Source organism: Suncus etruscus, chromosome 2, assembly GCF_024139225.1.
Source record: "Suncus etruscus isolate mSunEtr1 chromosome 2, mSunEtr1.pri.cur, whole genome shotgun sequence".
In the NCBI taxonomy this organism is placed as follows: Eukaryota; Metazoa; Chordata; class Mammalia; order Eulipotyphla; family Soricidae; genus Suncus; species Suncus etruscus.
This window is the reverse complement of record NC_064849.1, coordinates 65,862,872-65,886,993: the sequence shown is the minus strand read 5'-3', so window position 1 is coordinate 65,886,993 and position 24,122 is coordinate 65,862,872. Positions and strand designations below refer to the sequence as shown.

Genomic DNA, 24,122 nt, shown 5'->3' with positions numbered 1-24,122 from the left:
TAAACATTCTGGAGGACCAAGCAGGTGAAATACAGGGAAGGCGCCTACAGGCCTTGGGAACACATTCCTTCTCTGGAACTCATTCCCGGGCTGGAAAAGTTCAACAAGTGCTCGGAACATCAGAGACCTTCAGGAAATGTTGCATTTGCCTGGAGGTTTCCAGAGGCCGCTTGGAGGCTCGGGAGCTGAGCTGGGCCCTGGCCAGCCTTCCGGGGCCCCCCTCTCTCCCCGGGTTGTGGCTCTTCCCAATCCTGCGTCCTGGCCCCGCCCCTCTCTCCGGACGCATCTTTGGGCCCCATCATCACCCAGCGCCGGGCCCTCCCCCTTTCTCCTCCTCCTTCCTTCCTTCCTTCCCTCCCTCCTTTCCTCCCTCTCTCCCTCCCTCTCCGCTCCTGCACCAGGAAACAGTCCGGATCCCGGCAGCGGCCTGACCCCGTGAGATCCCTAACCTGGCAGGCAGGCGGGGTTGGAAACCCGCTGAGGGTGCGGGGGAGGGAGGAGCTGGGCCTTCGGGCTGCCCTGGGGAGTCGGGAGTAGAGGAGGTGTCGGCAGGAAGCCCTTGGCCCTGGGTTTCCCCGGGAGGACAGTCCTTAAACATGGATTTGGCCACACAGCTGGCACAGTGTTTGGGGCAGGGGCCCAGGAGCTGCAACTCCAGCCCTTCTCAAGCCAGGCCCTGAACCCCGGCCTTCCCTGCCTCTCTCTGATCACCCCCTCCTATTCCCAGGGCTCCACGCTGGCCAGGAGGATGAAAGGCCACAGCTGGAGGCTCCTTGCCACCGGCGTTGGGCCCTAAGAACTGCCATCCAGGCGGGGTGAGTGTCTTCCTTCTCTGCCCTAGGGGAACCTTTGCTTCTCCCCCTTTCCCTTCACCCAATCTCCCCTGCCCGTGGCCTTGCCAACATCTCCCTCCGTGCCTCTGGGGAGCCCCTCAGACCCTTCCCCTGGCCAGAAAAGTGTTCTGTGTAGAGGGGTATGGGGGATGTATGTGCCACAGAGCTGGTGTTGTCTTCTGGACAAAAGAATCCCAAGTGTTTAAAGAATAGATGCAGACTTGTGTGGCATTTTGTGACTGCTGGCCAGCACCTCAAGCCCACCCTTCATCCTATCTTATTTCCCAGCTTCTCACTCCTGTCTAGTGATCTCTGTGCACCTCCTCCCACCCCTCACCTCTTCCTGTCTCACTGCATCCTCCAAGGCTAAAAGGTCCCTTCAGGGGTCCCTGGCCTCATCCTCATGCTAGTCTTTGGTCTTTGATTCTTGCAGCCGCCCGGATGGCGACCCCCGCCTCAGCCCCAGATACACGGGCTCTGGTGGCAGACTTTGTAGGATATAAACTGAGGCAGAAGGGTTATGTTTGTGGAGCAGGCCCCGGGGAGGGCCCAGCAGCTGATCCACTGCACCAAGCTATGCGTGCGGCTGGAGATGAGTTCGAGACCCGCTTCCGGCGCACCTTCTCCGACCTGGCGGCCCAGCTGCATGTGACCCCAGGTTCTGCCCAGCAACGCTTCACCCAGGTCTCCGACGAACTCTTCCAAGGGGGCCCCAACTGGGGTCGCCTTGTGGCCTTCTTTGTCTTCGGAGCGGCGCTGTGTGCTGAGAGTGTCAACAAGGAGATGGAGCCGCTCGTGGGGCAGGTGCAGGAGTGGATGGTAGCATACCTGGAGACGAGGCTGGCCGACTGGATCCACAGCAGTGGGGGCTGGGTAAGGAGCTTCTCCAATGCTACTCTGCAATCTCGCCTCAAGGCTGCTCTCCAGAGGGGAGTTGAGGCTCTGGGCCGGCCGGGTGGTAGAATCCAGGGCTGGGCTCAGTCTCCAGTTTGGGTGGAAGCAGATTACCACACTGTGGGCATGAGGGTGGACTTTGCCCTCCAGGGCTGCTGGCCATTCAGTTATAACTGTATGGGCTTCTGGTCCAAAGGACTTGGACGCATAGTCCTCGGGGAATGCCCTCAGGGAAATGGCTTGTCCTGCCACCAGAAATTTTGGACACTAAAGTATGTGGCATTAAGGATGGTGTGGGGTGGTGGGTGGATAGTGGTGAGACCAGAAATGGGTGATGGTTAGATAAGCGAGACCTACCACAGTTTTGAGCAGGATTTTGGGCCGAGGATGGGAGTATCCTGGAGGGAGAGAGGGGGAATGAGCCTGGATTATAGGGAGGGTGGGGGGATCTGTAGGGCTCTGTGTAGAGAAGGGCTGGGTGTGGGGAAGGGCTTGCAGTGGCTGGAACTGGAACTTTTCCTCTCCTCTCTTCTTCACTCTTGCCTCTCCTGATACCCCTTTCTCCTTCTTTCTCTACTTCCCTTCTCTCCCACAGGCGGCGTTCACAGCTCTGTACGGGGACGGGGCCCTGGAGGAGGCTCGGCGGCTGCGGGAGGGGAACTGGGCCTCAGTGAGGACAGTGCTGACGGGGGCTGTGGCACTGGGGGCCCTGGTAACTGTAGGGGCCTTTTTTGCTAGCAAGTGAGATGGTGCAGGGCCAGGCAGGGCTAGGAGTGTTGGGCAGACAGGAGAGCAGAATTGGAACAGAGAAATGCCCTTGGAAGAAGTTGGGTGCACTCATGGGCGGGACACAGAGTCAAGGAGGAGAAAGGTGGTGTGTGGAAGAGCTGGATGTGGTAGGCAGGTGGTTGGAAGCATTAGCTGGAGGCACTGGGAATGTATTTGGAAAGTCTGGGTTAGGAGACAGAGTCATTCCAAGGTGGGGGAGATAGAAGGGTCATCTCTGTTGGTAGCATCTCCCTGGGGAATAGCAGCTTGGGTGTCGGGCTGCTTGCACACCTGTGTGCATGTGCACGCGCACGCCTGTGCATGCTGCTTGGCTGAGCTATTGGCAGGCGCTCTCCCAGGAGTACATTCCCTCTTGCAGTGTCAAGAATCTGGGGCAGTTATCTGCTCCTCCTCCCCACTCCCTCCCTCTTCCTTCCCTTACCCTGAGCTCTCAAGGCTAAGCGAGAAACACTGTATCCAGGCTTTGGGCCACTTCCCTGCAGCCAGCAGGGCCTGGGGCCTTGTTCCTTCATTAACCCCCTTCATTGTGCCACATGCACTTGCTGCTGCCTCCTGGGCTCTGACAGAAAAGCAGGGCCAGGGGTGCTGTGGGGCCTGCTCTGGGTGGAGGGAGCTGGACCCGCCTATCCCCTTCCTCTCCTGCTGTGGCCCACTGGTGCCCACAGTGTTCCCTATGTCCGGGACCATCTGTACCCAAACTTCAACCTAAATGGAGGCTTGAATTGATTTTTCTTTGGAGTGTGTGGAAGTTAAAGATACGCTGATCTAGAATATAGTCTGGGGCCTGCACGGTCTTCATGACACTGTTGATACCTTCAGAGGAACATTCCAGCTCTGAACCCCTTGGGCGTGAGGGTGATGTGGACTCATGGCTGGACTGTTGCTGGGCCGTAGGCTTTGGTGCTGCTTTTACTGAGGACCAGGTGGGTGGGTTCTAGAGTTCCTTCCACACCTAGAAGCATTTACCTGTTTGCTAAAGCCACACTGTGTGCATGAGTGTTCCTTGTCCATACCTCGTCGTCTGATGATGCTTTACTAAAGAGTTCATGGTCCTTGAGAACAAGTTGCAATGACAGCCTTTCTCTTAAGAAATAAATCATTTCACTCCACATGCATGCCCTGAGCCAGACCTCACTGCTGCACTTTGCAAGGTGCTAAAATCGCTGCTCTCCAATGTTGACTCCAGACACAGTGCTCTAGAACCCTGTCCTTGACCTCGAGCACTGATCAGCTTAGCTAGACATGGAGGAACTCTTGTTAGATTTTTTTTTCCCCACTTGGTCCTAGAATGTGGCAACATAGTTGTACTCACTAGAAGGTGGGACCAAAATCGGCCTCAGGTGTTTAGCCCAGACTTTTGCTTCTGAGAGAGGGCTGCGCTTTTTCATGATATTTATAGGACTGGTGGCAGACTGCATGTGCCACTGGGTCTGTCTTGAGTGTGCTGGTCGTAGCACCTCAGAGCCAGTCTATATGGCAGGCAATTGGGTGGGGGGTGGGGGTCTCTGACTGCTCAGGACAAACTGGCCATTGGTTTTCCAACTACTTGGCAGAGCCCCAAAGTTTCCTGGGGATTGGCTTTGAGCCCTCGGGGAAGAGGAGGTAGGATGGGGTTATTGAGAAGGCTGGGTGACTTGCCCTCAAATAGAACAGCATCCCCATGTAGTTGTCGTACATATTGGGGTTCAGGGTAGGATTTTGCTTGCATTAAGGGGTTTGCTGCTGAAAGAATTTGGAAAACCACTGACTAGATCATCAGCTCCAGAATGGAGCCCATGCTGGGCCAGACTCTTTACCTTGTCCTTGAGCCCACGATGCCTGTCTTTCTTAGCTCTCCTGGGGCTACCAGCAAAACAGGCTGTGGTGCTTGTGGTCAGGTTATTGAGCTGGCCTGAGTGGAGGGAGAGGTGATTTTCTGAAAGGGTAAAGGGCTTGATCCCAGAAGCGTAGCTTGAGTGGGACCACAATGGACAGTTTCGACCTGTCCCAGCCTTCTTAGCTTGAGGGGCAATGGAAACCCCAAACATCCTGTCAGGGAAAACTAGACTCTTCTAGAGCCATATAGTTCCTTGGGATTAGCTCTTGGCCAAGAAGGCTGAGTATGGCTCCCAATTTTTAAATCCATTTCATTTTTAAAAATACATAAGGAAAAGAAATCTAATTGCCATTTTCCAGATATCAAATCAGTGGAGTGGGTGTTTCTTGCTCTCTAGAGCCCAAAGGGACAAATAGGGACTTTGCTTAGGCCAAGGAAGGAGCAGAAGTAGGGCAACGAGGTCCTGCGATAGTTAATTCCATTTCCCACTTATTCTAGGGCATATACTATTTTACTTTTTTAAATCATAAAATGGCGGGAGAACAGATTTGGTTAGTTTAGAAGAAAAGAAAATGCTCTATAAATATAAATATATATTCCTGTATTTTTATTTAATAATTTATAAATACCAAGTTCATTTGACTTTTATTTTTGTGTAATATGTAATGGTCATATTAAAAAAATAATAAAGCCCAGAAGTTTAATGAGAAGGACTGAGCAGGGTTTGTGACTTCTGTATTGCATAGCTCGGGGGTCAGGACATTTTTTGATTCAATCATTTCTTGGTGGCCTTGAAAGGATTAGAGGAACAGGGATTTGTGAAAGGGCCAACATTAAGGGAAAAAAAAATGCCAAGCAAGTCAACCCAAGCCTTAATAAGGTAAATGCATGTATATTGGGAGGGCCACAGACTCAAACTCAAACCCAACCAACCAATTTACCAAAAATTTGGGGCTGGAGAGATAGCACAGTGATAGGGCGTGCACATGGCTGACCCAGGACAGATCCCGGTTTGATTCCTGGCATCCCATATCCCATATCCCTGAGTGTAGAGTCAGGAGTAACCTCTGAGCACTGCCAGGTGTGACCCAAAAACAAAAACAAAAAAAAGAACAATTTACAAAAATCTTTATGAGAGACAGTTATCAAATCTCCATTTGTGGCTCAGCCATTAATTAGAAGTATAGTATGTTGGAACATTTCTCCCAATATCCTATTTTCTTCTTTGGACTTTTTTTGGGGGGCGGACACACTCGGGGTGTTCAGGGGTTACTCCTGGCTCTGAGCTCAGAAATTAATCCTTGTAGTACTTTGGGGTCTTGTGGGATTCAGGGAATCAAACCTTAGTCGGCCTGTGTAAGGCAAATGCCTCACCTACTGTCCTCCAGCCCCTCTTCCAGCTCCGTCCCTTCTTTGGACTTTAAGTCTGACATAAATGGAGCTCCTGCTTCCTTTCCTAGTTCCCTCTATTTTAATATAAACAGTTAAATTGTATGGGATCTACAGAAATTATTCAGCCTATCCTTCTGTCTAGTCTAAAAGCATATTTGATAGGAATAGTGATTCCTCTTTTAAATTACAAGCAGGAATTTACATTTCAGTGCAATCAGATTATATTGGAGTTTCTATGTTAAGCTGTAATAAGAAATATAGTATGTAGAGGAATTCAGTGACATATTCCTATCTCTATAGAAAAATCTATAGGGCATGACATAAAATCGGAGAGTGGCTTGGTGAACACGACAGTAGCCGAAAGGGAATTGGGTGCTCTTCATAGTTAATATTAGACTAATGATAGCTAATGCATTTATCTCTACAGTAATGTGATGGGTTTAATGATTCCTTGATATTTGCCTACTTCCAAAACATTTACAACATCTTACTCTAATACACACAAAAGACAAAACAATAGAAAATAAAGATTTTAAAGTAGGGGTGAAAGGTAAATTGAAAGATAACAGTAAGATGACAGCAGAAAGGAACATTAATGTACAGAAAAGTGTTCTATAAGCAATATTCCTGAATATTAAAGCTGGCTATAAGTTCAGCTCTGAGCTGCTTGGCAGCTAAAGCAAGTTTGAAAACATGAGATTCCTGCTCCTCTTAGGAAAATAAAAGCCTATCAGTTCCTGAAGCTGGACAAAAGCTTTGTGGCTCTTCTGGGAAGACACTGAGTGATACAGTAGATACACCAGCTATATAACACCAGGCAGCAAATACAATGTTGAGTTTTGCACCATTGTTTCTTATAGAAACATTGAACAGGGATATAGTAGGTTCTAAGCTTGTTCAGTCAAGCTCAATACAGTTTCAACCAAATAGGCTCTATGATGCTGTAGTTTAATATATAAGTCTAGATTTCAGGCTCTCTAAATGGACCGATAGATTGTTAATTTTTCAGATAATTTTTGTGATGTTTCTCCAAAAGGCACTTTTGGGGGGGGCGGGGGCCACATCCAGTGATGCTTAGGTGTTGCTCCTGGCTCAGAAATCCCTCCTGGCTTGGGGAACCATATAGGACGCCGGGGATCGAACCAAGGTCTGTCCTGGGTCAGCCACGTGCAAGGCAAACGCCCTACCACTGCATTATCGCTTTGGTCCCATAAGGCACTTATGACATAAATTGGGTTATACTTTCTTGCAAAAGAATGGTTTACAGATTTTGTTTTCACTTATGATTAGATCCTTTACAGACTTTAAAAGTTGCCTTAAATGTGGACAAAAGCAAGATATAAAACTGAACAATATTTGAAAAATCAACTAGAAGAAAAATTAGGGAACGCTATATAGTTCTTTAGTCATTCGTTCATGCTGCAGCAAAAATTCAAGCATTATTTCTGGATCTAATCCCAGATCTAAGCACTGAGGTAGAGAAGAAAACCAACATTTTGGGTTTGCATGGTTACATACATTCTAGTAAAGAAAACAAAAGCAACCAAATAAGTAAAATTTACATTTGTTAACATTATCAACTTCATATAAAAAAGGTGATATGCTATAAAAAAAGTAACTAGTAGGGTGGGACTGCAAAGTTACATGAATATAGTTTAATGTTAAGCACCTCATTTCTAAGGTAATTTAAATAGTCATAAAAGAATAAAACATATTTTTATTGATATGGAAAGATGTTTTAGTCTTATAGGCTAAAAGAAAATATACAGCATGATTCCATTTGTTTATCTTTGTGTACTATATTTGTATACTGAATCTTCAGGAAGAGTATATGCCAAAATAACAGTGATTATCTCATATAACTTTGTCCTTTTGTTTTCAGTTTTTGTTTTTGGATCTGGGGACACACCTGGCAGCGCTCAGGGGCTATTCCTGGCTTTGTGCTCAGAAATCACCCCTGGCGGGCTTGGAGACCCTATGGAATGATGGGGATTGAAGCCAGGTCAGACACGTGCAAGGCAAATGCCCTGCCCGCTGTATTATCATTCTGGCTCCTGTTTTCAGTATTTTCTGTTTTATTTATTTTTAAATAAAGCATGTTTATTGTAAAATAAGTTTTTCAGGTACAAAGCTTTCGATTAAAAAAAATTGGGGGTTTGGACCACATCCGGTAGTATTCAGGGATTACTCCTGGTGGTGTTCAGGGGACCTTGTGGGGAAATAGGTATTGAACCCAGATTGGTCATGTACAAGGCTAAACCCCTACTTGCCATACTATCTCTCTCTCTCTTTTTTTTTTTTTAATTTTTGGGCCACACCCGGTAACGCTCGGGTTACTCCTACTCCTGGCTAGGCGCTCAGAAGTCGCTCCTGGCTTGGGGGACCATATGGGATGCCCGGGGATCGAACCGCGGTCCTAGGCACCGTGCCGGCCCCACCATACTATCACTTTAGACCCAAGTATAAAAGTAATTTTTTGGGGGATGATACGTGGCAGTGCTCAGAACTTACTCCTGACTTTGCACTCAGAGATCATTCCTAGATGGTATGGGGATCATATGGAGTGCTAGATATCAAACCTGTATCAGCCATGGGCAAGACAAGCCCTGCTAGCTGTTCTATCACTATGGCCCCCAAGGTACAAAGTTTTTAATATTACAATTTTTTGGTCTTTTTTTTTTTTTTTTTTTTTTTTGTGGTTTTTGGGTCACACCCGGCAGTACTCAGGGGTTATTCCTGGCTCCAAGCTCAGAAATTGCTCCTGGCAGGCACGGGGGATCATATGGGATGCCGGGATTCGAACCTGTGACCTCCTGCATGAAAGGCAAACGCCTTACCTCCATGCTATCTCTCCGGCCCCTTTTGGTCATTTTTTTTCTCTCCTCTCCTCCCCTTAAAATATTACTTTTTTTTGTTTTGTTTTGTTTTGTTTTTGGGTCACACTGTGGCGGTGCTTAGGGGTTTCTCCTAGCTCTGCACTCAGAAGTCTCTCCTGGCAGGCTCAGAGGACCATATGAGATGCTGGGATTTGAATTGCCATCCTGGATCATCGGCTGCGTGCAAGGCAAACGCCCTGCTGCTGTGCTATCTCTCCGGCCCCTTATTTGTTTTTTTTTGGTTTTTTTTTTTGGCCAAAGTCAACAAAGTTTAGGGATCTCGCCTGGCAGACTTGGGAACTATATGGGGTAATGGGGATTGAATTCAGCCAGTGCCCTACTCTGTACTATTTATCTGGAACTTGTACAACTATTTTTCTAAAATTTACTTCTCATTTGAAATGACCACCCCTCTTAAGGTGTTAAGATTGGCCAGATTAAGATTGTTTTTTTTTTTGGTTTTTGGGCCACACCCAGTAACGCTCAGGGGTTACTCCTGGCTATGTGCTCAGAAGTTGCTCCTGGCTTGGGGGACCATATGGGACACCGGGGGATCGAACCGCGGTCCGTCCAAGGTTAGCGCAGGCAAGGCAGGCACCTTACCTTTAGCGCCACCGCCCGGCCCCAGATTAAGATTGTTAAAACCACCCCTCTTAAGAATTAAGATAGGGGGGCCGGAGAGATAGCATGGAGGTAAGGCATTTGCCTTTCATGCAGAAGGTCATCGGTTCAAATCCCGGCGTCCCATATGGTCCCCTGTGCCTGCCAGGAGCAATTTCTGAGCATGGAGCCAGGAATAACCCCTGAGCACTGCCGGGTGGACCCAAAAACCAAAAAAAAAAAAAAAGAATTAAGATAGGTCAGAACAGACTTTGTATTAAAAGATAAGGCTTGACTTTCCAAATAGAGGTAAGTAAATGATCAAAACACTGATATTCTATGTCAGCACTGTCCAGTAGAAATATAATGTAAGTTACATATATGGGGCCAGAGAGATAGCACAAATGGTAGGGTGTTTACCTTGCATGCGCTGACCCAGGACAGACCTGGGTTCGATTTCCAGCTTTTATTTTTTGTTTGTTGTTTTTTTGGGCAACCCCCGGTGGTGCTCAGGGGTTACTCCTGGCTATCTGCTCAGAAATGGCTCCTGGCAGGCACGGGGTGGGGGGGGTGGGGAGGGATTTGAACCAACCACCTTAGGTCCTGGATCAGCTGCTTGCAAGGCAAATGCCGCTGTGCTCTCTCTCCGGCCCCAGATTTCCAGCATTTCATATGGTCCTCCGAGCCTGTCAGGAGCAGTTTCTGAGCACAGTGCCAGGAGTGATCTCTGAGCGCCTCCCGGGTGTTGCCCCCTCCCAAAAATACATATATATATATAATATATATAAAATGTAAGTTACATATATGGTTTTACATATTCTTTTCATTGGGTGTTCGGTCACACCTAGCAGTGCTTGGGAGCTACTTCTGGCTTTGTGCTCTGGGATCATTCTCCATAGTGCTAAGAGAATCACATGGTACCAGGGATGTGACCATTAAGGCAAATGCCATACCACTATGTTATTTTTCAAGACCCACTTTATATATTCTTAATAGCTTGATTAAAAATCAAAAGGAGGGGCCCGGAGAGATAGCACAGCGGCGTTTGCCTCGCAAGCAGCCGATCCAGGACCAAAGGTGGTTGGTTCAAATCCCGGTGTCCCATATGGTCCCTTGTGCCTTCCAGGAGCTATTTCTGAGCGGATAGCCAGGAGTCACCCCTGAGCAACGCCGGGTGTGGCCCAAAAACAAACAAACAAACAAAAAAAAACAAAAAAAACCCCACAAAAACAAAAAAAAAATCAAAAGGAGGGGCCGGGCGGTGGCGCTGGAGGTAAGGTGCCTGCCTTACCTGCGCTAGCCTTGGACGGACCGCGGTCCGATCCCCCGGCGTCCCATATGGTCCCCCAAGCCAGGAGCGACTTCTGAGTGCATAACCAGGAGTAACCTCTGAGCGTCACCGGGTGTGGCTCAAAAACAAAAAAACAAAACAAAACAAAAAAAAAATCAAAAGGAGGGGCCAGAGTGATAGTGGGTAGGGTTCTTGCCTCGTACGTGGTCAACCCCGGTTCTATCCCAACATCCCACAATGTCTCCCAGGCTCACCAGGAGTGAGCCCTGAGTACAGAGCCAGGAGTAGTAAGCCTTGAGCACAGCCAGCTGTGTATCCAAAAACAAACTGGAATAATGTATGTCCTCTCTATAAACTCAGACTGCATCCTCTCCCTCTAACCCTTCCAAAGGAAGGGAAGAACTATCATCAGTGGCAAAAGGCAGTCGCAGAAGCCACAGCAGTCACATCTAGAACCAGCTTCACCCTCAGGAGAGATGCTCTGACTCCTCTTGGTGTCAGGTGCTCTACATGATCAGAGAAACTTCTCTAGTAACCCACTATAGAAATGATCCCTGAAAGTATAATCTTAATATTAGACAATTCTTTCTTTGTTGTTTTGTTCTGTTAGGGGGCCATAGTCAGCTGTGCTCAGGGTTTAGTCCTGGCTCTGCCCTCAGGAATCACTCCGGGCAGGCTCAGGAGATCATATGAGATGCCAGGGATCTAACCCAGGTTGGCTGTATACAAGGCAAGTACCCTATTCCAGTCCCAATTCTTTTTTTTTTGTTTTGTTTTGGGGTCACACCCGGCAGCACTCAGGGGTTACTCCTGGCTCTACGCTCAAATCGTTCCTGGAAGGCTTGGGAGACCATATGGGATGCCGGGATTTGAATCACCATCGTCCTGCATGCAAGGCAAATGCCCTACCTCCATGCTATCTCTTCGGCCCCATCCCCCAATTTTTTTATTGTTAAATTATCTTTATTTTAACACCATGATTACAAATACGGTGTAGTTGTATGATTACAGTCATGTAAAGAACACCCCCCTTCACTAGTGCAAGATTCCCACCACCAATTTCCCAGATCTCCCTCCTCCCCACCCCACCCACATCTGTACTCAAGACAGGCTTTCTACTTCCCTCATTCATTCACATTGTTACGATAGCTCTCAGTGTAGTTATTTCTCTAACTGCACTCATCACTCTATGTGGTGAGCTTCATGTCATGAGCTGCACCTATCAGCCCTCATCTCTCTTGTCTCTGAGATACTGCTAAAGTTATTTTATTAAGTTATTTTACAGCCTTTTTTTTATTTCACAAATGTTGTGTATATGCCCTAGGTACAATCACTGATCAGGGTTGGATTAGTAACATAATAATCCCATGGAAATGTTTACATACACAACACACAAAGTATTTGAGATGCCATGCCCTTTTATTTTGAGGGAGAGCACACCTAGCAATGCTTAAGGGTGGTGACTTCTGACTGTGCTCAGGGATCACTTTTTGGCAGTGCTCAGGGGCCAAATATGGGGTGCCAGGGATGGAACCTGGGTTGGCCATGTGCAAGGCAATGTGCCCTGACCACTGTACTATAACTAGCCCAAATGCCATATATTTTTGACACTTTCAGCATATCTCAGTTCTGACTACTTATGTTCCAAGTGTTCAGAAGTTATGTATGAGTAGTGGTTATCATATATAAGACACTGTTGCACCTAGAGTTGCTCAGGGGTTACTCTTGGCTGTGCACTTAGGAATCAGTTCTAGAGGTTCTTGGGCGACCATGGGGGTACAGGGATCAAACAGTCCAATTCCAAGCAAGACAAGCACCTTACCCACTGTACTATCTCTCTAGTCCCAATACTATAATTCTAGATGTATAGAGAACCATTGTAACTAGAAAAATTTGAAAGCAGGAGCTATAAATAGAGGTGAAATAAAATATTCATGTTGTCTGGAAACATTTCTTTCTACGCCCAAGTAGTGTTGCCCTTGTACTTTTTTTACTGATTATTTTCCTCAATTTTATTGATCTTTCCATTTTGTGAGCACATTTTTCCTTAGAGGTCATACCATCACTAAGTTTTCATTTTCTTCAGACTCCATGGCCCTCTATTGATAAGTTAACTGAAGGAAAGTTGCACCATTATACTAATTCTTTTTAATTTTTTCATTACACTAATTCTTTTTTTTTTTTTTTTTTTTTTTTTTGATTTTTGGGCCACACCCGTTTGACGCTCAGGGGTTACTCCTGGCTATGTGCTCAGAAATCGCTCCTGGCTTGGGGGGACCATATGGGACACCGGGGGATCGAACCGCGGTCCGTCCTACGCTAGCGCTTGCAAGGCAGACACCTTAACTCTAGCGCCACCTTCCCGGCCCCTACACTAATTCTTAAAATATTCATTAAGAGAGAAACTTGTCTCAGTGTTTTCTTTTTTGTTTTGTTTTGGGGCCACATTGGTGGTACTCAGTGATTACTCCTGGCTTTGTGGTCAGTCATCACTCCTGGCAGGCTCAGGGAACTATATGGGATGCCAGAGATTGAACCCAGGTCTGCTGTATACAAGGCAAGCACCCTACCCATGTGCTATTGCTCCAGCCCTCTTAAGTTTTCCGTAAATCAATAGGCAAAATATTAAGACTATAGAAGATCAGTTAGCATTTATCCAGCACATAGTGATTGACAGTAGGAGTCAACATTTAATTAAGTGGGATTCCATTTACAGTTTACAGTCTAATAGGCAGGTATCTTTATAAGTCACCAATTTGGTTTTTGGGTTGAGTGCCAAAACTGGTAGTGCTCAGGAACCACTCCTGGCAGAGCCTGGGGGACCATATGTGGTATCAGAGATTGAGCCCCAGTAGGCAGTGTGCAAGATAGGCACTATACCCAATGTTCTATCTCCTCAGAAATCTTTTTTTAATGTGTTTCTCTGTAAAGCAATTATGCCTATTAGAGTATGTATGGAAGTTAGAGTGTATTACTTAATACTTTTTTAATTTTGGGGCTACTGGGGATCCAAATTTTGCTTGGCCTAATACATGAAAAGCATGTACTCTACATCAGAATTGAAATTCTGACCCCAAGTTTTTCTTTTTCTCTCTTATTTGACATTATTGTTACTATCTAAGGTCTGGGGACCCATGCTTTTCTTCTTTTAAATAAAAATAATATAATTGTGGAAAAATCATAGATCATAGAAAATTATACAGAAGAGCATCAGTTATAATCCTACTACCCAGAGAGAACAACTGTTAACATTTTGGCATATTTCTTTCACATCTTTTATCTGAGCTTATATTTTAAGATCAAACTGTACATAAAATTTTGTCTACTGCATTCTGTTTATGATTATGCTGCAAGCATTTTTCCTTGTCATTAAAAACATTTTGAAGGTATAATGACTATAGAAAATTGCATCTATGTGTATACAGTAGCCTGCTTGGACATTAAAATTGTTTATATTTTTTCACTTTGATGAACATATTTGCAAATGCTTATCTAGTCCATAAATTATTTTAGAACAGATTATAAAAATATAATAACCGGATGAGAAATCTTAATATTTTGAAAACTTTTGGTACTTATTGCCAAAGAAAAGATTGTACTGGTTCTTGTCCTTTTTTACCCTCACAGGCCAAATTCTGTGTGTGTTTTTAAAATCATATATACCTAGCTGTAATCATATTTCTATATAATTTTATATTCTATTTTGGCCTAACAAAAATTATTTTTGCATGTTATCGCACTGTGTAAATCTTTTAACAGGTGCATTATCTTTGGATGTAATTATAGTTTGCCTAAATCTTTATTGTTGGAATTTACTGTTTTTCTATTTTCATCACCATACAAAATGTATCTTTGTGTATTAAAGTAGACCTTATAGTATTTTAATCTGAGCTCTGAAAGCTGGTTTTGAATTCCCTGCTCACTTTTAATTAGTTTTATGACTTGGGCACATTATTTCACTCCTCCCTACATATAAGGTATTGGTTTGGGAAACACTTTATAGAGTTACTGTGAAAATTCAGTGAGATAATATAATAATAATAGCATACTGCTTTGTGCAAAGAAGTGCATGGGCTAGAGAGAGAGTACAGTGGGTAGGGTGCTTATATGACCAACCTAGGTTTCATCTTCAGCATCACATATGGTTCCCAGAGCCCCACAAGGAATGATTCATGAGCATAGAGCCCTGAGTAAGCCTTTAGCACTTAGGTATGGCCAAAAAAAAGACAGAAAGAAAAATAAAAGGTTGCTTAGCAAAATCAGAATTCAGAGACCCAGAAATGGCTCGATATGCAGGCCTCTGCAGCTGGCCTGGGTTCCTTTCCTGGAGCCACATGGTCCTCCAAACAGTAGTACCTACTCTCTGCCAGGTGTGATTAAAAAAAAAAAAAGATCCAGGGGCATTATTTTGTTGTGGTTTTGTGTTTGAGCCACACCCAGTAATGTACAGTCATCACTCTTGACTGCACTCAGGAATTACTTCTGGAGGGCTTGTGGGAACCAGACGGTTGCCAGGGATGGATCTGCTCATGTAAGGTAAATGCCCTACCCCACTGTACTATTTTTCCAGCTCCTTATTTATTTTTAAATAACAGTTCCCATGGTTGCTGTGCTTGATTGAATTAGGTAGCAATAAACCATTAAAATCTTGGTTAGGATAAAGATTAACGGAAAATATATTTCTTCCAGTAAATTCATAATTTTGTAGCCTTTGGTACTCAATTCTGGTTACCCCAGCTGATGTGACTAAATGAAATCATTCTAGGTGATACTTTAAGCAACTGTGACTGTTCTGGCCCCCTGCCCCCTTTCCTAGGTAAGGAATTGTGAGAAAAAGTAAGACTGGAGTAAGAATAGGAGTAGACTAAGACTTTGAGTCTTTGGGTTTTCTAATAGGGATCACTGTCCAAATCTTCTTGCCTAGCCACGCACATACGCCCTGTTGGAATTGCTTGGTCAACATTTTGTTGGATTCAAATGTCTTTGACTCCTCAACCTGAGGATAAGGCTTTAAATATCCTGCTTGCAAACTTAGCAGCATAGTTGTGTTTCCTTGTAATAAATGGATGGTTCTGAAACAACAATAACCTTTGCCTTTCAAGGCACAGTCTTGGTTATGATAAAGATTTTTACCCATTGGTATGTTGATTTTCCCATGTGATAGAAACCCGTCCTGAGATTTTTGGGGCTTGAAGGAGTGCTTGGGTAAGTCCTGATGATGACCAATGCATCCCTTGGGTTAATAAACACAGTATACTCCACATACTGCTCAAGAGTGGAGATACAAATATAAACAGGCTTTTTTTTTTTTTTTTTTTTTTTTTTTTGGTTTTTGGGCCACACCCGTTTGACGCTCAGGGGTTACTCCTGGCTATGTGCTCAGAAATCGCCCCTGGCTTGGGGGGACCATATGGGACGCCGGGGGATCGAACCGCGGTCCGTTCCTTGGTAGCGCTTGCAAGGCAGACACCTTATCTCCAGCGCCACCTTCCCGGCCCCATAAACAGGCTTTAATCTCTCATCTCCAGGTGCTCACAACCTCTTCCAGGAAATCAGCACAAAATTATAAAGTGGGCAGGGAGACACGGTTCAAATGGAGATCACATGCTTAGCATCTGAGATTCCCTGAGTTTGTTTTTATTTTTGGTTTTGGAGCCACACCTGACAGTGCTCAAGGATTACACCTGGTGGCAATTTGGGATTGAACTAAGGACAGCTGTGTGCACGACAACAACCTGAATAGCTAGCTGTACTAATCCTCTGACCAGAGACCCTGAATTTAATCCTGTTACTGCAATACCCCAATGTAGCCCCTGTAACATACAGAAACAAAATGATAAAAATGGCAGTGTAGGGACTGGAGAGTGGGTAAGGGGCTTTACTTTCTAGCAGCCCTCGGGGTTTGATCTATGGTTCTCGGAGCTGGCAGGAGTGATTCCTGAGTGGAGCCAGATGTAACACCTTAGCACTGCTGGGTGTGGCCCCCAAATAAGAAAGCATAGTGCAGGTTATAGGTTCCTTTGTCAGAAGGGGAAAAGATTTACAAGTTACCCCGTGGAAAGATTAAAATGCAAGGTGATGAACAAGCTTTGCTCTGGTGGTCTGGTTAGTAATAACTTCGTGTACTGTTGTGGCAAAGATATGGATGCAGGTGCAATTATTACAACAGAATGTGGAAACTTTAAGTATTCCAGTTGGTAAAGTGTTCTGAGCCTTGATTTGGTGAGGAAATAGGACACTCGCTTTGCATGCAGCCAACCGGTTTTAAATCTCCAGTGCCATGCTTGTTCCCCCGAACAGTGTCAGGGGTCACTTCTGAACACGGCCTGGGGTAGCACGTGAGCACTGTCAGGTGTGGCCACAAAAGTTAGAGCCTTTAGTTGGGTAGCAAAGGACAGCCAGGTGGGTTGGGTAGGGTTGGGGAATAGTGGGTGACTCGGACTAGTAAATAACAGTCCAACCAAGTCAGAACACGAGCTGAAAGTAGGGCACGAGCAAAAGTCTCCGAAGTTGCCCAGCCAGGACTTGAAAGCTCCAGAGAGGCCTCTCCATGCTTTCTGGTCAGGAAAACAGGCTGGTGCTACTAACCGAAGAATAAGCCGTGTCCCGATAGCTTCAACTCGGAATCCGCCATTTCTAGTCCCATCCCAACTACTGGTACTTTTCTAGCCAGAAAATCCGTTTCCGGAGCCGCAGAATTCCCAGCCTCGGCCTACCAACCAACACCAAGTAAGTAAGTGAACCACCAGTCGTGTCAAGATGGCGGCCTCCCTAAGGGCCAGTCACATGACCGGGTTTCCCAGGCGGTCTGCCCCGCCACCCGTCGCGCTTTAGGGTCACCTGTCACGAGGCGGGCGTCCCTTCGACCCTCCCGGACCAATCGGCGTCTGAGATCGAGCCACGGCGGCGAGGCGCTCGGAAGCTCGGTTCTTACGACTCGCTTATTCACTGACCAATCAGCGCCTGCGTTATACCTCGAGGGCCCGCCCGTAGGCGGGGAATAAGAAGCCGGATGTCGTCACAGCGCGGCTGCATTGTTACCTAAGGACTCGGAGGGGGCGGGACGCGTTGATTGACAGCCAAGTAGCCCCGAACGGGATTCGAGGGTTGTGCTCCACGCCCCGCCTTAGGGGCGGGAGCCCTATCTGATTGCCAGGCTTCCCCTGCCAATGGGGCGGCAGCTCGCGGTGACGGACAGGCGGCCGGGCGAATGAGCGCGCGGCGTGGCCGGCGCGGCTCTCCAATCGCCGAGCGGCGGGCCCCAGTCTGAGCGGCGATGGCGGCGGCGACGGCGGCGGCAGCGGCAGCGGGGGCTGCGGGCGGTCGGGGCTCCGGGCCGGGGCGGCGGCGCCATCTTGTGCCCGGGGCCGGCGGGGAGGCCGGGGAGGGGGCCCCGGGGGGCGCAGGGGACTACGGGAACGGCCTGGAGGCGGAGGAGCTGGAGCCGGGGGAGCTGCTGCTGGAGCCCGAGCCGGAGCCCGAGCCCGAAGAGGAGCCGCCCCGGCCCCGCGCCCCCCCAGGAGCTCCGGGCCCCGGGCCTGGCTCGGGAGCGGCCGGCGGCCAGGAGGAGGAGGAGGAGCCGGGCCTGGTCGAGGGGGACCCGGGGGACGGCGCCATCGAGGACCCGGTGAGGGCGGGCGCGGGCGGGCGCGGGCGGAGGCCTGCGGGGAGCGGGCCGCCCGCCGGGTCACGGGCGGGGTGGGGGCGGGGCGGAGCGTGGCGGGGCTCCCGGCGGGGAGCGGGGAGCGGGGGTCCGGGGCCTGCGGCCGGCCCCTCCGCCGCCGCCTCGGCGCCCCTCAACTCCCTCTCTCGCCCTCCGCACCCCTCCCCGCCCCTCCCCGCCGCAGGAGCTGGAAGCGATCAAAGCCCGCGTCCGGGAGATGGAGGAGGAAGCGGAGAAGCTCAAGGAGCTCCAGAACGAGGTGGAGAAGCAGATGAACATGAGCCCGCCTCCGGGCAATGGTTCGTTGCTCACTGGCTCGCTCGCTCGGCTCGGCGTGAGCCTGTCCCCAAAGCTCGCCGGGTGCTGGTGGTGTGCTTGCTTGCTGGCTAGCTAGCTAGCTGGGGATGCGGGGAGGCGGCAGGCCCCGGACTTTGGAATCGAACCGTCTGGCCCGCCCGCAGAGCCATTGTTGCTGGCAGGTGCCGCGTCGCCCGGAGTCTCTTTCGAGGCTCTCGGTGTGCGCCTCTGATGACCTTTGCGAGGCCGGGGGGAAGCCGTGTGTCCCCCACCCCCGGGCTGCTCGGCTCCTCTCTCTCTCCTTTCTTTGTCCCTGGCCCCAGCTGTGTTGCTGCTCTTTGTTCTGACTCGGCCGCTTCTACCCCTCCGAGCTGAGACGGCCCCGCTCCGGTGGCATTTGACCTTCAAGTCTCACTATCGGCCTTAACTTGCAGACCCTTCTCGTCGAGTTGGCTGGCGAACCACTCGGCCCAGATTTTGGCGGAAGTTCCCCCTTTTAGTCCTGCAAGGCCCCGGCATGGCTGATTCTTGAATGCCTGAAGCCATTCAAGAGAGGGACTTGGCTTCGGGGGTGGGAGTGACCCTTTTGTTTTTCTTTGGTCTTTTTTTTGTTTTGTTTTGTTTTTTGGGCCACACCCGGCGATGCTCAGGGGTTACTCCTGGCTGTCTGCTCAGAAATAGCTCCTGGCAGGCCCGGGGAACCATATGGGACACCGGGATTCGAACCAACCACCTTAGGTTCTGGATCGGCTGCTTGCAAGGCAAACGCCGCTGTGCTATCTCTCCGGGCCCTTTTCTTTGGTCTTTTAAGATTCTTATAACCTTTTTATGTTGTCTGGAGTAGCTATGTGTGCTAGACTATTCCGTGCTGTTTCAGGAATATATGTGTGTGTGTGTGTGTGTGTGTGTGTGTGTGAACAAGATAGACATACTGACCATCGCCGTGTTTTGTTTTGTTTTGTTTTTCCGGTCAAGTAGACAGCATGTCCTCTTTCTGAATCTCTCTTTTTTTTTTTTTATTTTCCTCAAAGCTGGCCCAGTGATCATGTCCATTGAGGAGAAGATGGAAGCTGATGCACGGTCCATCTATGTTGGCAATGTATGTATTGGCAATGTATGCCTGATTGGGCTGGGGGAGCCTTAAAAGGAATGTGTCCAGGATATAATATAATATAATACAATACAGGTCATGGATTGTGGGGGAATGCAAGTCAAAGGTTTAGAGGTGTTGAAAGGTAATGGTGATCAATAATTTCTGAGGTTTTGATCCGATTCAGAGACTGGGGTGGGAAAGATTTGTTCCCTAGAAACATGGGTGAGAATACACTGGTATGTGTGAAGGGTCTCATAGGATATATATGGTGAGATGGATGTTTTCCCCTTCCCAGTACGTGTGAAATGTTTCCCTCCTCTGCCCCCAACACATCCCACAGGTGGACTACGGTGCAACAGCAGAAGAGCTGGAAGCACACTTTCATGGCTGTGGTTCTGTCAACCGTGTCACCATACTTTGTGACAAATTTAGTGGCCACCCCAAAGGGTAAGTGGGGAAGTAAATTAAGAAGGTTTTCAAAACAAAATAATGTTTTATAGAGCAGAGTAAGTTAACTTAAAGCAGGTGCTGTGTCTATTAACTTAGGGCACTAATGGGGTTTGCAACTGAAGACCTTAACAGACCAGAAGGGTTAGGGCTAAACTTGTTGTTTGGGCTGGGCTGGGTGGGATTATGGACTGGAGGGGAAGGAGAGGCTCGGGTTAGCTTTCTTGCCATGTGGTAGTCGTCCTTCCTTGATGTGAACTGTTAAGTATTTTTCGAAGAGTATCTAGAAATTTGTTTTAAGACTTTTTTTTTTTGGTTTTTGGGGCCACACCCATTTGATGCTCAGGGGTTACTCCTGGCTAAGCGCTCAGAAATCGCCCCTGGCTTGGGGGGACCAAATGGGACGCCTGGGGATCGAACCTCAGCCCTTCCTTGGCTAGCGCCTGCAAGGCAAACACCTTACCTCTAGCACCACCTCACCGGCCCCATGTTTTAAGATCGTTGTTTTTTTTTTTTGTTTTTGTGCCACACCCAGCATTGCTCAGGGGTTACTCCTGGCTGTCTGCTCAGAAATAGCTCCTGGCAGTCACGGGGGACCAGATGGGACACCGGGATTCGAACCAACCACCTTTGGTCCCGGATCGGCTGCTTGCAAGGCAAACGCCGCTGTGCTATCTCTCCGGGCCCATGTTTTAAGATCTTTTAAAAGAAAAGTAGGACAGGATTTAGGACTCTTCGTGTGGAGTCAACTTTGGTTTACGTGCCCTCCAAAATTCCATCATAAGATTAAATGTGGCCCAAAATGTACCCGAAGCTTGCCTGCAAGTTGGTTTTGACCTGTGAGCTGTTTTTTTTTTGTTTGTTTGTTTTTTGTTTTTTGGGTTTTTTTTGTAACCTTACATAAAAAAGACAATTCCTCTTTTTAGGTTTGCTTATATAGAGTTCTCAGACAAAGAGTCAGTGAGGACTTCTCTGGCCTTAGATGAGTCCTTGTTTAGAGGAAGACAAATAAAGGTAAGTGTCATGCTCTTGCTGATACATAAATACTATATCTTGACTCTGAGGCTTTCTGTTAACAGTCCCTTGCTCTCAGGTGATCCCAAAACGAACCAACAGACCAGGGATCAGCACAACAGACCGGGGTTTCCCACGAGCCCGATACCGAGCCCGGACCACCAACTACAGCAATTCCCGTTCTCGGCTCTACAGTCCTTTTAACACCAGGCCCCGGGGTCGCATCTACAGGTCAGGATAGATGGGCTGCTCCTCTTCCCGCCTCCCATGAGCCCTATATACTTCTGGTCTGAGGAACCACCCTCCCTTACCCTGCCTCTGCATCCTGTCTGTGCAGGGTGAGGAATGTAGTTACAGGCCAGGCCCGGCGACCAGTCTCAACCTCTTTTTCTGTAGCAGGACTTGGTGATGAGGGCTGGATCACTGACTGCTGGCCCCCACACCCCCAAAGTTGGTGGCAGTAAAGGTGTTCACACCAGGAAGTTGGGAATGGGCTTAGAGCCCCAAAGGGTTTAACCAACATTTGTTACTTTCTATTAGAGAGTTTACAGGCCTCCCTTGCAAAAGTATCAGAGGTAGTTGATCCTCCTCTGCATTCTCTGGGAGAATATTGCTATTTACTCTAATGAAACTAGTCTACAAGACTCAATTTCTCACGTCCTAGTGTGGTGCCCATATTGTTTTTACTGGACTTTTCTTTCATGTTGATATTTGTGCTTATCTAGCCAGGTTAGGTTGGCTTCCCATGTGATGTTTTTCTGCTCCTCAGAGTTAAGGACCTAATAATGGTGAGGGCCTAGAGTGGAAGAGCTCTTTAGAATTGGAAAAAAACGGGCCAGAATGATAGCACAGCAGCAACAGCCAGGGTGTTGTTGCCTTTGCCGACCTGGGTCCAGCCAGTACCTTGCTGTGTGCAAGGCAAATGCCCTAACTGCTTTTAATCCCTGGCATCCCATATGGTCTCCCAAACCTAGCAGGAGCAACAACCCCAAAGTGTCACCAAATGTGGCCCCAAAACAAAGGGGGGGTTACTGGAATAAGCAGTGAGTTTTTTTCTTTTTGCCCCTATAACTCAGATGCACTTCTTTACTGCCAGTGTTCAAATTAATTTTCTGTTAATTACCCCTTCCCATTTGCTAGGTCTATCACTATTCTGGGATTGTGGGGTCAGTCTTGGGCTTGTGAAAATGTATCCCCATCCCTTTGCTAACTGGGGCAAAGGCCCACGGGGTGGGGCTTGTATTGAACTATGTAGTGATCATGTTGACACCTAACTCTCCTTCTTTCTTCCAGGGGCCGGGCTAGAGCGACATCATGGTATTCCCCTTACTAAAAAAAGTGTGTATTAGGAGGAGAGAGAGGAAAAAAGAGGAAAGAAGGAAAAAAAAAAAAGAATTAAAAAAAAAAAAGAAACACAGAAGATGACCTTGATGGAAAAAAATATTTTTAAAAAAAAAGATATACTGTGGAAGGGGGGAGAATCCCATAACTAACTGCTGAGGGACCTGCTTTGGGGGAGTAGGGGAAGGCCCAGGGGGTGGGGCAGAGGGCTGCTCATTCGCTCTGGGGACTCGCCGTGGACACGTCTCAATTGCACAAGCTGCTCCCCATGTTTCACTGTCCCGCTTCACCCCCTTGGGGGCTGCTGAAGGGTAGGTGGGCATGGGTGGTAGGGCTTTTTTTTTACCCAGGGCTCTGGAAGGACACCAAACTGTTCTGCTTGTCACCTTCCCTCCATCTTCTCCCTCGCTCTCCGTCCAGCCTGCTCGCTCCTGTCTTGCCAGGTCTCCCACCTGCCCCAACCTCCTCTTGGGCTCCCTGCCCTTCCAGATTGCCTGGTGATCTGTTTTGTTTCCTTTTGTGTTTCTTTTTCTGTTTTGAGTGTCTTTCTTTGCAGGTTTCTGTAGCCGGACGATCTCCATTCCGCTCCCAGCGGCTCCAGTGTAAATTCCCCGCCCCCTGGGGAAATGCACTAACTTGTTTTGGGGATTTTGGGAAGTTTTTTTGTTTGTTTTTCAGGTTTTTTTTGTTTTGTTTTGTTTTTTTTTGTTTTTTTCTTTGCTTATTTTTTCCCTTTTATTTGGAGGGAATGGGAGGAAGTGGAAACAGGGAGGTGGGAGGTGGATTTTGTTTATTTTTTTTAGCTCATTTCCAGGGGTGGGAGTTTTTTTTAATATGTGTCATGAATAAAGTTGTTTTTGAAAATAAAAATTGTTTGGCCTTTTAGGTGTAAGGATTATTTATCTTCCTATTTTCTCTTAGATCCCAGATGGCTGTGAACGCCCCTCTGGAAATAATGGTATTTAGAAGGAAAACATTTAGAAATTAAGGAGTAGGAGTTTAAGTTGCAAGTAGCAGGAACATAATGTATTTAGTTATGGGTGATGGGTTTTCTCCCTAGCAGGAGGCCTTGTTGGCACTTAAATGAGAATGGCTAGAGGCCGATTGATTTCACAGTGGGTAGGCTGTTTACCTTATATAGGTAGACCTGGGTTTGATCCCTGACATCCCATGTGATCTGTGCTTGATAGTATTTTTATTTTTTTATTTTTGGGTCACACCGGCAGCAGTGCTCAAGGGTTACTCCTGGCTCTACGCTCAGAAGTTCCCCCTGGCAGGCACCGGGGAACATATGGGATGCCAGGATTTGAACCATTGTCCTTCTATATGCAAGGCAAACACCTTACCTTCATGCTATCTCTGGCTGACAGGAATAATTCCTGAGCACTGTTGGGTGTGGGTCCCCCTCCTCCCCCAAAAGACTTGGTAGGACAAAGGATGGAGTGGTTCCTCAAAAGTGTCTGCTTTATATGCGGAGGCTTTAGGTCAGGGGTCTCAAACTCCGTACAACATTTTGTGGCCCTGCCCTAGAGGAATCTTTTTGTTGTTTTAGTTTGGGTCACACCCCCCAATGTTCAAGGCTTACTACTGTTTTGCACTCAAGGATCACCCCGACTTTGCCTCCTGCAGACCCCAGGTAAATTGAGTTTTGAGACCCCTGCTCTAGGTTATGAACCAGTGGGTAACTTGAACACCTCTGGCCCTCCAAAGTGAGTTCTAAAGTAAAAACAATTGAGATAAGCATTTGTTTTTCTGATATAACTTTGTTGTAAATGA

General features: G+C 47.6%; 1 protein-coding gene and 1 non-coding gene across 2 annotated transcripts; one reads left to right on the top strand and one right to left on the bottom strand.

The window, feature by feature from the left end:
- The first annotated feature begins 304 nt into the window (after window positions 1-304).
- Window positions 305-23,216, top strand: PABPN1 (poly(A) binding protein nuclear 1). The gene is made up of 14 exons (XM_049768974.1): window positions 305-435; window positions 728-815; window positions 1,267-1,706; window positions 2,323-2,464; window positions 3,336-3,439; window positions 17,132-17,220; window positions 17,326-17,417; window positions 17,763-18,118; window positions 18,339-18,453; window positions 19,483-19,550; window positions 19,885-19,991; window positions 20,918-21,005; window positions 21,085-21,236; window positions 22,299-23,216. Exons 3-14 carry the CDS (start codon window positions 1,275-1,277, stop codon window positions 22,336-22,338), a joined length of 1,785 nt encoding a protein of 594 aa, XP_049624931.1. The 5' UTR covers window positions 305-435; window positions 728-815; window positions 1,267-1,274; the 3' UTR covers window positions 22,339-23,216.
- LOC126002972 (small nucleolar RNA U3) lies at window positions 10,846-11,061 on the bottom strand. Its single transcript, XR_007493540.1, has one exon. It is a non-coding gene; the product is annotated as a small nucleolar RNA U3 (small nucleolar RNA).
- Window positions 23,217-24,122: the final 906 nt, after the last annotated feature.

Coding starts and splice junctions, on each gene's coding strand:
- PABPN1 (XM_049768974.1), top strand. CDS start 1,275: ATGGCGACCCCCGCCTCAGCCCCAGATACACGGGCTCTGGTGGCAGAC. Junction 18,119..18,338: donor ACGGCGCCATCGAGGACCCG/GTGAGGGCGGGC, acceptor TCCCCGCCGCAG/GAGCTGGAAGCGATCAAAGC. Junction 19,992..20,917: donor TTTAGTGGCCACCCCAAAGG/GTAAGTGGGGAA, acceptor TCCTCTTTTTAG/GTTTGCTTATATAGAGTTCT.